Here is a 16,102-nt window from a genome sequence, read left to right as displayed (position 1 = left end):
TCAATGCAGTTGAAAATAAAAAGGTAAAGAGGGAGAGAGAGAGAGTGGGGAACCAGAATAAATCAGGGTTACAATTCTATGCAGAGAGCTGAAGTGGGAAGACAGAGCAAATCATGGTGGCAGGAAATAAAATATTGCTCATCAACAGAAATAGGGAGGAGAGAGACATCAAAACACAGAGACTCATGCAAAAAAAAGCAGCTCAGGATAGTGACTATGGAAAAATGTAGGAGAAGACAGGTTTGGGAAGTGATTAAAGTAATAGGGGAAAAAGAGAAAATCAGTCAGACTTGCTTTGTTCGAGGTGAACCTCACCAGAACAAAACCAAAAGAAGAAAATAAGAGGTGCCAAAAGACAACATGAAATAAAATATTCCCATTGTCCTCTCCCTTAAAATTTCAGTGAGGAGGAGGCAACTGGCCTCTCACTATATTTTAGCCACAGTAGTGGCTGCCCTGATTGTTAAATTTTGAGAACTGTAGGGTCTGAGTCCCACTTCATCCTCTGCTTCCTCCTCTTCCTCAGCCATAGTTTGGTCCTGACCAGAAGTAAAACAGCTCAATCATGCTTCAGTCTGGAGGGAATAAATCATTGTGAGGGGGAATATTTAAGCTTGCTAATGCATAGCCACAGCAGAGTAGCATGAAAGTTAAAATAGATTGAGAGAATTCCTTGAGTTGTTAATTCATAACTGAAGTGTAGTAGTCTGAAATTTAAAATATTGCTGCTCACATACCCAGTTCCTAACATTTACTGAAGTGCTTGACTGTGCTTGAAGCTAAATAAGGTTCAGAAATGAGTGTGCTATAAATTCCTTAGGCTGGAGACTACCAGGTTCTTCTGCTCTGGATAATGAGTGCAGTGCAAAATGCTTTCCATGCAAAACCAACTGATTGCTTCTGAGCCTTTGGTCCCATCCTCTGTCCTTGTGCACCAGTGTGCAGCCAGTTCCTGGCAGAGGAATGGTTTTCTGCTCCAGAGCAGGACCAGCTGCTGGCAGTCACAGTATGAATAATTCTAAAATATATGGGGTGGGATAATGGGCACACTTGTCCACTGGAAAATGCCTGGGAGGTGATTGCCTGGCATTGCTCAGTGCTGCAGAGGACAGGATTTACTGCGGCTGCTGCTCATCCCACACAGCTCCTCACAGGGACTTCTGCTTGCACGTGCTGTAACTTGCAGTCTTTGTTTTCCTTCCCATGGATTTTGTAGCATGGGGTCAACCCCATGGATGAAAATTTTGTTGCCACCATGGCTAGTCAGTGCATCCATAAGAGATCCCATTAAAAACACTTTGATCCCACACTGACTTCTCAGTTTTATATATTGGCCGAATTTGTTTAGACCCATTCCTTCCTGTTGTTTTATTTATTGCCATTCACTGGAAGATTAATGCAGCCTGTACCATGGTTATAATTCTCTCTATCAGTCTGTCTGTAGTATCTGTGCAATCCCAGCTCTTCATCACTGTGCATTCTTTATGGATCACATTATTTTCACCACTCCTTATCTAACTGCTTCATAAAAGCATCTCACACATTTATAAGGCATGACAAGAGCTTTACCATAAACTATGCCACTGTGCTCAGAAACACATCATAGGCTCTCCATAGGCTAATCACCTCAGTGGATAAAATTATCTGGGGATGAATTTATCTGCAACCATCATATCAAAAGATGAACTGTATGGAGCAACATTGTTTTGCTTTTCCACAAGGATTTCAGATTCCTGAATCATTTTGGGATGACTCAAAGCCTGGGTTTGAAAGTTGGTTTTTGTGGAGCTGCTTTGTACTTGGTGGATTATTTTATAAATATTTTTTTAAATCCCAAAAGTGTGACATTTTCATGTACCATATGAAAAATTCAAAGGGTGCATCATGAGCATAATAAGAAATTTTGAGTCTCTTTTAAGGCTGAAGAGAAAATTAATACGGTTTTCCAGTTTGGAGAAGTTTGGAGATGAAGGTATTCAAAAAATGCATTAGGCAGTTTTAGAGATCTGGTGCTTGGGGAAAGCCTGTTGGGCATAAGTCAGATTCTGGCAGGACCAGGCTGTGCTTGCATATTAGACATAAAATAATTTCTAAATCCTTTCTTAGTAATCATTTCTCATGCACATTCCTATATTCATTTCTCATCAGCAGCTGTGACTGAATTACTTATTTCCTATCAATTTAATTACTCCATCCAAAAAGAGGGTAGTCCTGTCTTTCTTTCATTGTGTGTTTTTCCTTAACACTGTTTCTTTAGATGTCTTTTGCTGGCAGCATTTAGAGCAACATTTTGAGGTTCCAAGGACAATATTCTGTGGTTCACTCAGATTTTATTGTGAGGATATTTTCAGCCCTAATTCCACTTTGGATTTTCACTGTTCTCTGGCAAGGAACTAGAGATGTCAGTATTGGAAATGTTCATTTCAGTTCAGCAGCAGAAATCTACATTTCTCCACAGCTTTGATACCCAGAAAATTTGTTCTGGGCAAGAATTGTGCAGCTGCAAAGCAATGATCAGAACAGCACAGCAGGTCTTTTTAATCTCTAGTCTATACTGCTGCCTGCAGTTTAACTTATAGGAGGAGCACTGCTGCAATGCAAGCACATTACATCTATTTTGTCCAAACCCAGTTTTTTTATCTTCTCTGACATATCAAATATTAAATTTTCCAAACCACCCAAGTGACTAAGAGCATGGTTTTTTTTAAAGGTACTTACAAGATTTTATGCTCAGCCTTACTGGCATACATCATTTAGACCAAGACATCCTATTTACAAGTGATATAGACTTCTAGGAATGTCATATCTCACTGAAAGTCAATGAAATTTAAAGTCATAATGCTTATTACTTTTTGATATGGAACTTCAGTTATTTCTCAAAAGTAACATTCTTCTCTTTCTGAATTAAGTCCTGCCTCTTCACACACATCTCTTAATGGCATTCCAGCGCTGTAAATCCCACCAAGACTTCTAATTTCTAACCTCCATTTCTCAAAGTTGCTGTAAGTTGGCCTCCCTTTGAAGTAAAAAAAAAATCTCATTAAAAGACTGAAGATCCCCACTAAGAGAACATTGGATTCTTGCCTGCCTGGTGAGTTACATGTCTGGGGTTTGTGGTTCATCAATACAGGAGTGCTGATAGTCCTTAGTACAATTCCCTGGCACACTCCCTGTGACAGAAAAGCAGTCAGTCCTCTGGGGAGTGGCAGGGACAGCTCCACACACAAGAAGTGGGGTTTTCTCATAGATTCTCTCCTTTTGGGGGTGTATTTTACACAGGCATGCAAAATGCTAATTAAAACTACTCATAACCCTGCCTAAATAAGAGCTGGGAGCAGATTCCTCATCAGCATTCCTCCCCAGCCACCCTTGCCCTGTCGCCCCCTCGCCTTCCTCAGCCTTGCTGGTTATTCCTCTTTCTTTGGAGCTGCTCTGTGCCAGAGGCAGGAGCTGCTAGAAAGCTGCCTTCTTGTTCTGGAGACCATTTTCACTTTGATTCATCTGTAAGAGGGTTTTTTTTTTTATCATTATTATTATTTTTTAATATGCATAAGAATAAGGTCCCACGCAAATTTCTCAGGAGATCAATTTGCAAGGCTCTCTAGTAGAAAAACCTATTCTCTGGTGTGTGTATTGGTTTGATATGGAAATCCATAAGCCAGCCCAAGATCCAAGCACAGCTCACATGCTGGTGTGCTCTGGGTTTTTCCTTGTGAATTCAAGAGCAGATTGCATATCTTTTCACCTTTACAGAAAATACGTATTTTTAATTTCTGTGAATAAACCAGTTTGTGAGGATCAGAGTCTGTTCTATTCTGGGTGTAAGTATAAAAATCTGTAAATCTCTCAGATAGAAGCCTCCTGTGGCTGATGGCAAAGAGCATTAGTAGAAAATTGTAAAAGACTACAAATCCATGTGCTAATTAGAGCTTTGCATATCCTTGCTTCCCCTATTATACTGAATGGGAAATAAAATACAAATGGAAAAAAAAGTTAATATTAAATTGAAATATTAACATTCTGCTGAACAAAATATTTAAAGATTTTATTTTCCTCTAGAAGTTATTTTGTTTTTCATTTTTACAGAAAAGCTTGGTTTCATTAAAATGGCCTTTTCTGTCAAAATTACTCTCAGAAACTTAAAAGTTTCTGAGATAAATAACCAGAGATGTCTGTGAGAATGCACATTGCCCCTCTTAGCCCAGGAATTCTCACTCCAGAATCTATCAGAGCTTTGGCTGAGTGTGAAATAGATTTTCACAGGTAACTGATCTGCTTGGTCCAGCAGCTCTTTTCCAAATTCTGACCATGAGGCAGCACAAAGCAAGACAATCTCATTATTTGCCTTGCTCTAAATGGGGATGCTGTGCCATGGCACAGGAACTGGGGCTCTCAGACCTGCAGGGATGTTGCACCATCCCATGGGCTCTGTCCTGGGGGCTCTCAGAGCTGGAGCTTCCAGGAGTGCTCTGAGTGACCCGGACATCAGAAAAACCTCAGCAGGGTTTTAAGGTTTAACACAAGGTGCATTTCCAAGGGAATACAAATTTCACTAGCCATGGTCCTCTTGTTCTGTTTTTTTGTGTAGAGAAGCAGCAGTTTCTTTAAGGGGGTACCCTGTGTCTCCAGAACCCTTTCACAGCAGCAGCATTTCAGAAAATAATATCCCAACCCAAAACTTAATGACCCACAGTGGGAGTCACTTATGTTGCTGCTGTTGCATAGAATCTTCCCAAAATGAAAATTATAATATGGATTTTGCATAATGAACAACAAAATACTGAATAGTAATCAAAATATAAATAGAAATTTAGGGAACAGACCAGTGCAGTCTATTCTGATCCACTGGGCTAAAAAACAAAAAATCCACTGTATATCAGGGGACTTGCAGAGCATGTGTGGAGCATTACAGATTCTCATAGTTATGGTAATTCCACATCTAAAGAATAATTCATCCATTTATTTGTATCTGTTATCATAATGGAATGTAATTAAGGAATAATGCTAATGGGTTATACTTAGGTCAGTTTTTTGGTGGTGCCTTTGTGTTACATCAGGTTTATGAGCCAAGTTCAGCTTCATTGAAGGCAGTTAACCTTGTGAAAAGGAATGAAAACCCTAAGCCTTCTCTGATTGCTCTGAAAATGCATCCTGTAAGATAGATCCTTTTCCTTCTGGAGCAGATAAACAATGTTAGAGGATTATATGTAAAAGAAAAATTGGAGTGTAATTGCACTGTGGCTATGAGGAGTCTTTTATTTGTTCACTTGTGAAGTGGCTGGTGGTGTAGCATGGGACTTTGTTTTTCCATCTGTTACATATTCCTGTCAGAAGTAAAAATGTTGCTTTGCAAGTTCCATAGTAGTGGCTTATTATTTCTTAAAGTAAAGTGTAGTATTTTCCCCTGTGCACAGTGTAGTCTGCAGTTCTGGCACATTAGCTGGCATAAACATTTTGATTAAAGCTAATGAATGTATTAATTACACCTGGGAAGTTTCCAAAGCTTATTCAAACTGAAAACTCTTTAAACTGCAGCCCCCAAACCTGAATTCTTTATAGTAAATGTAAAAAAAAAAAAAAAAAAAAAGAGGGCTGTCACAGGGTTGTTGGGTTGTTTTTCCTTTCTTTCCTTTGTTGTATAGAGATGGGGTGGAGACCATGCAAATTTTTATATCCATTCATTTCTGGGAGAAATTTTTCAGCAAGTCTACAAGTGTCTGAAGAATTTTTGCTGTCACCATTTGCTTGGATTCTATAGAATTTAAATTCTCTCCAAAATTCTCTCTGTTCTCCTAGGTCTAGCAGCAGCATCTGCATATACTTCAGCATTTTCAGAATAACATATGGGTCCATGACCTTAGCAGAATGATAGCACTGGCATTTACAGTGGCTACTAGAAGCTGTTACAAATAAATAGAGCTACCACAAACCAGCTGCAGTCCTAATGAACTGTCTGGAAATGCTGATAAAATTGGTCCATATGATTTCTTTTGTTCATATTCCCATGGTGAATCACCAGTGGTGTAACAGAGGCAGAATTTGGCCAGCAAAGCCCATGATGTTATTTGGGCACCATTATTTTTTTGCAAGTAGCAGGAACAGGTTCTTACAACAACCTTCATCTGGATTAGGCTGTGAGGTGCATTTGCAATGAGCTGGAAGCAAATGGAACAGAGGATCTGAATTCTAAAATCACTGGGTGTGTGACCCTGAGAAGAAAGGCACATCTTATCTGTCAGCCAGCTCTGCCAGTGCCAAACAGCCCAAGAAGTCTCACCAAAGCTCTGCTCTGCTCATGCATTCATGCACACTTGCATTCATTATGATTGACCTGCCCTAGGAAGGTCCATTAAGTGGAGCTCATTTCAAGCACAGATGGTCCTGAATAGCTTAATGTCTGTCTGGTGGCCAGAATAAGTGAATTCTTGATGGCCTTAGACTTCTGATCACATACATGCAGCCAAGGAGGAAATGAAAACATGTTTATCATTTTGATAAACAACCTCTCTCATTGCTGCAGGACACTCCATGTAACTCAGCAGAGTCAAATACTATTAAATTGTCATCACTGTCAAAGAGAGAATGTATAAGTTTTGCTACCTGAGTCATAGTTAATGACTTCCACAATGTATAACACAAATCAGTAGTGCTGTTTGCCTTTTTTATGTTTGTTTACTGATAAGTTCAGGCTTGGCTGGAATGCAGAGGCAAGTTATAATTTTGAAGTGCAAAATATGCTTTTATTATTACCTCCTAGCTAGAGGTATAAAAAACAGAGATGACTAGAAGATGGGCTTTTTGGCTTCTGCCAGACATGCACTCAGACCTTATAGGTGATTAGACATTTTAAATCACAGCCTCCCACAGCAGACTCATACTCATGATAAAATATTTCACTCTGTGGTGTGCAAACTCAAGGTGGCTTTGTAAAAGAGACAAAAATGAGCATTATTTCAGGAATTAGTGTTCTCCAATTAGAATGAAACCTTTGCAGGGGTAACAAACAGCTGCCTCTGTTTTACAGCAGAAATGATCTATTATTTCTACAGTTTTCTATTTGAAGTCTGTGCAGAACAAGGGTTTCTGGGAGGCTGGGGGATGTGAGCAGAGTTGCAATGACACAGAGAGTTGCCATCCTCAGCATTCCAGGGTCCTCCCTGGCAGGCAGTTCTGTCCCTCTGGCTTTGGTCACATCTCCTCCATGCAGAGCTGAGGCCTCCTGAGTGCTCAGAAAGGATCAGCTGTTCTCACCATCAATTCCTGCTGGCGTTTGGTGTGAAGAAGGTATAAGTCATGACAGGACATTTTCATTCACCTCTGAAGCTTCTTGAAGGAAGATCAATGCTCTTCCTGATCCACAAGTTCCAATTCCATTTCTAATCTTCTGCTTTTCTTGGGGCAGAAAGAAATTATTTTTTAAAAAATGCCAGATGGATAAAACAGCCACTTCATGAAATGTAACTGTCAACATAACATTCAGAAGACATTTACTTTGAGGATTTTTAGGCCCCTTTCCTCTCCTTTTAAATTCAATGGCAAATCCTCTCTTGACTTGAATGGCTTGGATGAGGCTATTGTTGTGAAATCAAAGCCAGAAGCTACTGTAGCTCAATAGACCATAAACTTCAAAAAACAGAGACATTTGTGGGGTTTATGACAAGGATTCAAACTTTTGCTGCACTCACAGCCTGTCGGGTCAATAGTTCCCATTTTTTTCACAACTCCTAGCCATGTAATATCTTGCCAAGTCTTCCCATAATCCAGATGAACCATTAAGAAAAAAAAATGGCTCAGGAAATTAATCAGATATTGAATTAGAGTATTTCTTTCTGCTCTCCAGCCCCCTCCCCCAAAAGAAGAAAGTGGGAAACAAAAAATAAAAACCACAAAACGCAAAGGTATTTCACATATCCATCTGAACACATTGAGTGATTTTCAGTGGAAACTGAAGATGGATTTGTGTTCCTCTCCCCACTCAATTAATTTCCTCATTTATGCAGCTGAAGTAGATTTAAATAGAACCTCCCACCCTCAATATATTTGTGGTATATGTGTTTCTGTGAATGATGTAGTAAGGAGCATGCTTTTTCAATGAGGTTTTTTTCCTATTTTCACTGTGTCCATTTATATATGTCTCTATTCCCATTTTGTATATGACTTTTTAAAAGTCTCACATGTACATGCATGGTTGGTAAAATCCATACAAGAAAACACATTGCATGCAATGCTGCCCAGTAGGCATCCATAAGCTAAATATGCTTTAATGCAAATATCTGATCCCACTTAACAGATTTTTCAGGATAACAGGCTGCATAACCTCCAGAATTTTCTCCATGTGAGGTGGATTTTTTCTTCTCTGTCAGCACTGGAAGGGGTCTTTCTATTATTATAATTATTAATATTTGCATACTTTTATAGACTATGTAGATAAAACTTCCAATTAATGTATTTAAATTTTTAGCAGTTAAAAAAATGGTTTTTCCTTGCTTTTATAGTGTCATTATGTTTTGCCCCTCCTAAACAATTACACACTTTGAGCTAAATTCATTACTGCTCTAGCAACTTCAGCTTCCACATAACAATTAAAGGTGTTATAAAGCTCTTCCACCACAACCCATTATTTTGAATAGATAACCAAATAAGCAAGACTAAGTCATGTGGTTCTTAGTACTCATACAGTATATTTATAGAGGAAATTAAGCATTTAGGTTTTTCACAAATATTTACCACACTGTCTATGCAGTCTAAAATTAGAAATGCTTATTACTGTGTACATTATCTTTATTGTTGAAGTTGCAATCAATAAAATCACAAATCTCTCTTCTCTTAGGGCATGACCATAAGATGGATTAAACCAATGAGAATCTTTTCATTGCTTTCAATACAATTTGGATAGGGGAACAGGGAGTTTGTGTGAAGGATTACTTCATAGAAAATGCAAGCATTTGGGGCTGAGTTGATTATCACAATTCCTCTTACTCCTCAGATACACTCCAAAGCCCATTTGTCAGAGGATGGCTCTCTGAATTGTTGGGATCTCTCTTTTTTGACACCTTTTGGCTTTCAAAAAGCTTGTGTCAGCAGCCCAAACACACCTAATAACTAAGAGGTGCAGCAGCATGTCTCTGCAGATGACTCCAGTGTTTACTACAGAATTAATCTCATGCTTGCAAACTCCCCCATACGAATTCTCCCTGCCTACCTGCCCAGTGCTTCATTTAAAATGCCATATTTGTAGAAAACCCAGGTACCAGGATACACTCCTGGTAGGGAAATGCCACTGAACTGCCAGACCTCTACCAAACCCCTTTGTTCACAGCTAGATGTGGATCAGCATCTCCACATTTCTTATTCTCCTACAGCACACAGTGCCAAAAGCTCTCAATATTCTTTCAAAAAGAGTGAAATCCAAAGATAGGATTAATGTGGTTTATGCTGCAGTAAAAACAGCATGTACTTAATGGCATGAAGAAATAATGCTCTTCTAGAAAATCTTGCACATCCTGCCCTTCAGTGGGCAGCACATGAGGTTTTGTACTAAGCTGAAACAAACCCTGCCAAATTTGTGCTGCAATTTCAGAAAGCAGCCAGATATCTGTGGGGAACAGCCTGACACCATTAAACACTCAGTGATTGTGAGCTAAATGCAATCTGAACTGAGGAATGGAGAAATTACCTGGGCAGGGCATTAGCCCACCGTGGTGTTTGTCTCCTTGCAGAGCAGAGGTGAAGGGGAATGGCACACCTGACACTTCATTTCTGTGCTCAGCAATATGGCACAAACACCAAGCACTCGTAAGCCCAAAGCCACCGTGGATGTGTCGATCACCCCCTGTGCTCTCCTCCTAATAAAACTATTGCAAATGCTCAGAAAGAACAATTAGGGAGGAGACAAATTAAACCTGATGATCTCACACACAGAGGAAATGTTTCCTGCCTTAAATCTGCCAATCTAGTGAGTGGGAGAGCAAAGGGAAATGCTGCTGGGCCACCCTGTAATCTGGGGAGACTCTGTCCTTCCCTAAGGGCTGAGTACTACCACAGAATCTAATATTTGGAGAAAAACCTTATTTCTAGATGGGTTCCCTTAGTCTCTGTCCTTGTATGAGAAGATATTTGGGGAAAAGGTCTCCAATATTGCAAGCATAAAACCAGCCAACAGTGATTGCACATTTTCTGTAGTATTTTACCCACATTTCTTCAGGCCCAGACATTGACAACATTATTTTTAGGCCAAAAATTATGTGGATGTCACAGAGACTTCTAATATAAGAAAGGCAAGAGAACTTATCTACGTTTTCTATTAAAAAATGTAGTGTAGCAGTACCTGGCTTATTTGGGAGCACACAAAGAGACAGAAATAAAATTGTAATCCCACCTGTACAGAAGCTGGGCAAAGGCAGACAGGAGCACACCTGGGTGCTTTGATTAGCCACTGCTGCTCTTCCTAATCAGAGTGTCAATATTCTCTTTTTCTTTTTTTTTTTCTTTTTTTTTTTTTTTCTTTTTTTTTTTTTTGCCAGAAGGAGGAACGTGTGAAGTTATAGCAGCACACAGATGCTGTAATAAGAATCGAATTGAGGAAAGATCACAAACAGTAAAATGCTCCTGTCTACCTGGGAAAGTGGCTGGGACTACAAGAAACAGACCTTCCTGTGTTGATGGCAAGTAGCTCCTCCTGTGTATATGTTTCTGTTTGTGTACCATCCATTAGAGCTAGAAAGCTGTAAGTCCAGAGATTGTGAATAGGAATTTTGTTGTGTTCTTTATTTAATGAAATAGAAAAATCTATAAGAATAAGTATATATTTAGACTTTCTTGCTACTTCAGTGCATAGCTCTGTGCACATGGATCATGTTAAGGTTTAACTGAAAACTGTAAGAATATTGCCCAGTATGGATGCTTTACAGATGAGTATAAGAGATTTATTATTGATAAATACCTGGATAAAATTATCCCCTGAGTCACTTCACAGGGCCCCTTTGGTGCCACATTAGTTTTGATTCATAAATATTTCAAAGGACAACCACTATTCATTTTGATTTAATTAGTCATTTGGAAAGTCAGCGGCAAAATAACATAAATAAATGAATCTCATATTCTAGCCCTGAAATGAACATTACAGAAAGCAGGAAAAAATCTTTGTCTATTAAAATCACTGCTGCTGTTGCTTGTCAAGGGGATTTGGTTTGTTTTTTGTTTTTTCTGAAGGAAAAGCACCATGTTATTTGTGTCTGGGTTTCATATGAGGTTTAGCTCCACAGGGTGTTTTCCTCTCTGGGGCTCCCCTGCCAGCAGTGCAAGGTGAAACCACAGAGCAGTCAGGGGAGAGCCACAGCTGGGAAGTGCTTAGCAAAATATAAATCTCATAAGAAGATGGGGAGTAAGTGGTACTAATCCCATTAGTTACCCTTCCCAAACAAGCTGCTCTGTGCTGCAGAATCCCTCAGTGCAGCAGCTTTGTGGAACGGAGTATCTTGTGAAAATCCCTCGCTGTTCTTTTTGGCGAATGTTGTGTTGCTTGTGTCAGCCCACAGGTGCTTCAGAGCGCCACAGGTTGGTTTTGTGCAGCATTGTAGGCTCTCCTCACTCTTTCCATGTTGGAATCCCATGGGTGGTGGTGTCTCTGCCCGTTTTGGGAGCACCCAGAGTTTCCTTTTTGTGTCTGTGTTTGGCACTCAGCTTTACCCCAGGCGAGAGTGGGGAGCTCTGCAAGAAAATATTGGGAAAAACATTCTCTTCTGGGTACCTTTCCTCAATCCCAGGCTGCCAAGGCATTAGAATGGAGCAGGGAGTGGTCCAGTGTACCTCAGACAGGAGTTGTAGTTAGGCAGGAATATTGGTGGGTGTTGTGGAAGGGAATATTGTGCAGACAGAGATCATTCTTGCAGATTTGACACCAAGAAGGTGAGAGATTAGGAACCCTTAGAGAAATGAGAATCTCATGTTTTCTCAGTAGGTATTTCTGGCATGTGGATGTCTGGTTTATATATTAAAGATACAAAAGGAAATGTTTTATTATTTTAAAAACACATTCAGATTTTTAAATTATGAAGCAGTGTTTCATAGCTTTTCATAGCGGGAATGCAATTCTGCTTCTGAACTCATGATTAAAACCATGCTATGAATGCACCTGTGAATGATTATGCTTTAGTCCACAACCTGTCATTCTGTTATTGCCTAATTACCCTGATGAAAAGAGGCTTTTCTTTTTCTGCTAAGCACACTCATAAAACCGTAGGTGAAAACTACAGCTGTTGTAACCAAAGATCAGGCTGTACAAGCCTTGAAGAATTTCATGTTCTTCATCAGGTCATGAAATACAGAGGCAGCAGATAGAGCAGAGAGACACCATTAATTCAGCCCTCATAACTCTGTTCAGAGAAGAGAAGCTCAAAGAGTGCTGTGTGAAGGAAGAAGTCGGGTGCAGGTGTGGACTGGAGCCTAATTGCTCTGTCAGGATTACAATAAAGAGAAATGTTATTGTCTGGAATTTTGAAAGGAGTTAGGATAAAACAATGGCTAATATGAAAGTGTAAGGCAAGTCCCATTGAAGTCCTTGGTAAGACTCACTGTGACTTCAAAGCCAGCAGACGTGAGCTACAAAGGAATGTCTTCCCCTTTCAAGTTGGGTTGTAGTCAGCCCATAGCTGCTTTTGTAGATGGCTGGAGAACAGTTCAAAAGCCCAATATGCTGCTGGTAAAAATTAATCCAAGGGACATTTGCTTTGGCCTTTGTTTTATCCCAGACTTTGCTTTGTGGCTTTTGACATACTGACCTGGTTTAAGTCAAAACTTTTTCCAATTTGGTGGTTCTGTTCTTGTAAAGACAAACTCCCAAAACTTCCCATGGGAGTCCCACTGACGTCAGTGCTTTAACTCACACAAAGATTTGGGCTTTGCTGTTTGTTTTGTGCATGAGAACATTTCAAAAGGTCACCTTTTGAACTTTCTGCCTTCTTTGTCTACCATATTGAAAGGTTTCAGGCCGGTTAATCTCACACCAGCTTTTATTTACAGTGTGTAAATATATACAATTTCAAGCCATAATGTGTCACTAAGAAATCTTGCTTGAGTCCTAATTAAATATCCACAGGTGTTCAGCAATATACTCACAATATAACACTTCAAGCAATGTACTCACACCCAAACAAAGGCACTTCTGAGAGGTGACAAGGACTGGGAGACCCCTGTGAGCAGTTTGGCTGTTGGGTGATCACCACCTCAAGCCATCTCCACCCCATGGCTGTGTGCTAGTGTGTATAAAGCAGGCTGAACCGCAGTATTGCCCTGTCAAACTGTGACTTAATGGTATTGGGATCAAGCTTTTGGTGCTTCCCAGTTAAATTTCATCAGAAAACACCTCATCAAGGCTGGTGCTTTGGCAGTTTGAGTCCAAGTTGCAGAGGAGAGATTGCATTGCCTTCCACTCCTACCAGCTATTGCTCTGGGACACGGCTGGGCTGTGTGGAGAGCTGGCTTTGTTTTCTCTTTCAGAAAATACAGTTATTTGTAGGAGTCATCTTAACATTTTTAATAAGTGTCAGGGCTGATGAATGGTCCTTTTGTCCCTTTTGTTGTGGGATCTGATCATGGGTAGCACACCATTCCAGTACACAGGGCTTGGCTTGCAGTCCTGCTCCTGCATGGGACAAAATTCATGTTTGTACTGTGCAGGGCATGAAGTTGATGTGTATTCCCAAGCATCACTCCCTGCCAAGTCCAGCAAACTTTCTGGGGTCTCATCTTAATAAAGTGTAGTGAGGCCAGGCCATGGCAGCCTCAGAAGTCACAAATAATTCTTTGTATTCAATACTGTCCTAAAAGCTGCCTCCATCACCAGTGAATTATGCAGTAGTAAAACAAAAGCCAAACCTTGCCATGAAACACAGACACCAATGTCTGTTTCTTTGCCTATTCTGTTGCACATTTACTTTCATGGTTCCTTTCACTACTTCAAGGTCTTTTTTGTTTGAAGGGTGGTTTGAAATGCTCCCTTCCCTCTCTACAATTTATCTTGCCTGCCACTTGGCCAGAGCATATACCACAGGCATCAGGCTGCTCAGCTCTCTGCCATGGATATTATTATTTTCTTCATTTGCCCAAATACCTCTCCAGAGCAAGTCCCTTTTTCTGGGGAAAGCAATGCCCAGCATTTCCTGTGGGCTCATGAAGGCCCTCAGGAAATCCCTGTCACTGGTGCAATTTCTCCTGTGGGCTGAGGTTTTATTCCTTTGTCATATCATTACTATATAAAAAAGATACTTATAATTTTTTTTAATACTTTCACTTTTATGCTGGAGATATCGTGCTTTGTACCCTATCCTTTCAAGTGGTATTGAAGCATCCTGTACAGTCAGTAGGTGGTTATGTCTGTGTGTTCTTCAAGGCTTGTGAATAATATATAATTTGTTCATCTATACTGGAGTTTACTGTGTTACAGTCAGTGCTCTCAGACACACATATTTTTTAATGTTTCATTTTTCTGTTCCCTTCCCTTCAATCTTCTTCCAGGCTATTTTAAACTCTTTCCCAGGCAACTTCATATTTCTTGCATAATTATCTGTGAAATTTGTTGGACCGCAGAGTATGGAATAACAGAAAAGCACCTGCACTGGCTTTTGAAATCAGCCACAAAGGAACCTTCATGCAGGTTGTGCATATTGCCAGTGCTTTTAGGAAATGAGGTGGGTTTAACACTGGTGACAACCAAGCAAAAAGGAAGGTGCTACTAAAATTCTTAGCAGTATCTCTTCCTCTAAATTGTACCTGTAAAGAAAGGCCTCTGCAGACATGTGAGGTGTTCCCATTCCACATTTTCTGCAACACAGGATTTGAAGAATTAACTCTCAGGCAGCAGGATTAGTGATTTAGTCTCCATGGGTTGCTCTTGTCCTGTTTTATACCAGTCATGCACCAGGGTAAAGAAAAGTCATTTACTGATACAGAAAAATAAAATAAAATCAAGCCAGTATTTTCATTTTTCACAGACTGATTTTGGATCACCTCAAGTTTCATCCCACAGTGTATGAAATATTATCACACATGTGCATGCTTCAGATTTCTGTTAGTCTGAGGATCATTTCTGTTAGTTTGAGGATCCCTAGCCACCGTGTGGCTAGTTTGACATCCCACTAGAATTTACATCACACTTCATTAGGACAGTGGTACCAAGCCAAACATGAGGTTACTGACCAGTGGGAGCTCCCTGACTTTTAATCCTCTCTTGGCCAGTACCTCTTCAGTTGTGCTGCTGGATAATTGGTGCTGCTCATCCTTATTTTTCCATGTGCAATAGCTGGAGCAGAGAGAGGACAGCATTCACAGCACACATTCCATTTGCTCTGTTTGCCCTGCTTTCTCCCACCCAGGACCCACAAACAAAAAGGTCCCAACTGGTCTGTCACTCCTTAGGCAGACAGTAAGTGCTGCCATCAGTTCATTTATTTTTATTTTTAAATTATGGGTAAGACACTGATTGAGGAGCAAGAATCCACAATTCAGGAGTGTTCCTTCAGGACAGAGGGGCAGCTCAGCCCCTCGTGCTGGTGCTCACCCTCATCATCCTCCCACAGCACTGCACCAGCTGAGGGGTGGGCAGGGGATGCACAAACACTCCCTGGCTCTGCCTGCAGGGAAAGCAGGATTCAAGGCTTGTAGAGTCAAATGAAAGACTCCTATTGACTTTGGGTCAGGTCCTTAGTAAATGCTTTGTTAGAGATAATCCTGTATCTATCAGCACTTACATCAAGTGAGAACAGTTCACAGTCACAAAGCCAATAGTTTTCTATTTATCTAATGTGTACTTTAGGTGGTATCACCAGAAAGCCTTTTTTTTTCCCCACTCTGTGAAAATACTTTCAATCAATTCTTATTTCTTGAAGAAAGGGGGAAAAATGCTTTTTGAAATCCAAGGAGTCAGCTTCTCATCCCTCTAGCTGTGCTTCAGCCTAGATAAGAAGAGATCTCAGGGTCCCATATTATTAATTCACTGTCTATATGAATAACGAGCAGCCTTGGTGAATTATTCCTCACTCCTGGGAAAATCTATAGCCCTGTCCTTCTGCAGCACCACTGGAACCAAGCAGTAGGCTCATATTTA

At 40.2% G+C, this 16,102-nt stretch overlaps 1 protein-coding gene across 5 annotated transcripts in view; it reads left to right on the top strand.

Annotated features, from left to right (window-relative positions):
- The window catches only part of TAFA1 (TAFA chemokine like family member 1), a 215,555-nt gene that overhangs the window by 163,565 nt on the left and 35,888 nt on the right, over nucleotides 1–16,102 (top strand). For 4 of the 5 annotated variants that reach the window (XM_059480124.1, XM_059480125.1, XM_059480126.1 and 1 more), the window contains one exon: nucleotides 10,524–10,664. In XM_059480124.1, the coding sequence (XP_059336107.1) occupies nucleotides 10,524–10,664 (141 nt within the window). The remainder of the gene's footprint in view (nucleotides 1–10,523; nucleotides 10,665–16,102) is intronic. The other variant, XM_059480128.1, reaches the window with a different exon arrangement.

The sequence above is a fragment of the Ammospiza nelsoni genome, chromosome 11 (assembly GCF_027579445.1).
Source record: "Ammospiza nelsoni isolate bAmmNel1 chromosome 11, bAmmNel1.pri, whole genome shotgun sequence".
NCBI classification, from domain to species: Eukaryota; Metazoa; Chordata; class Aves; order Passeriformes; family Passerellidae; genus Ammospiza; species Ammospiza nelsoni.
Note: the sequence above shows the minus strand (reverse complement) of the source record. Positions and strands in the feature narration are given on the sequence as shown.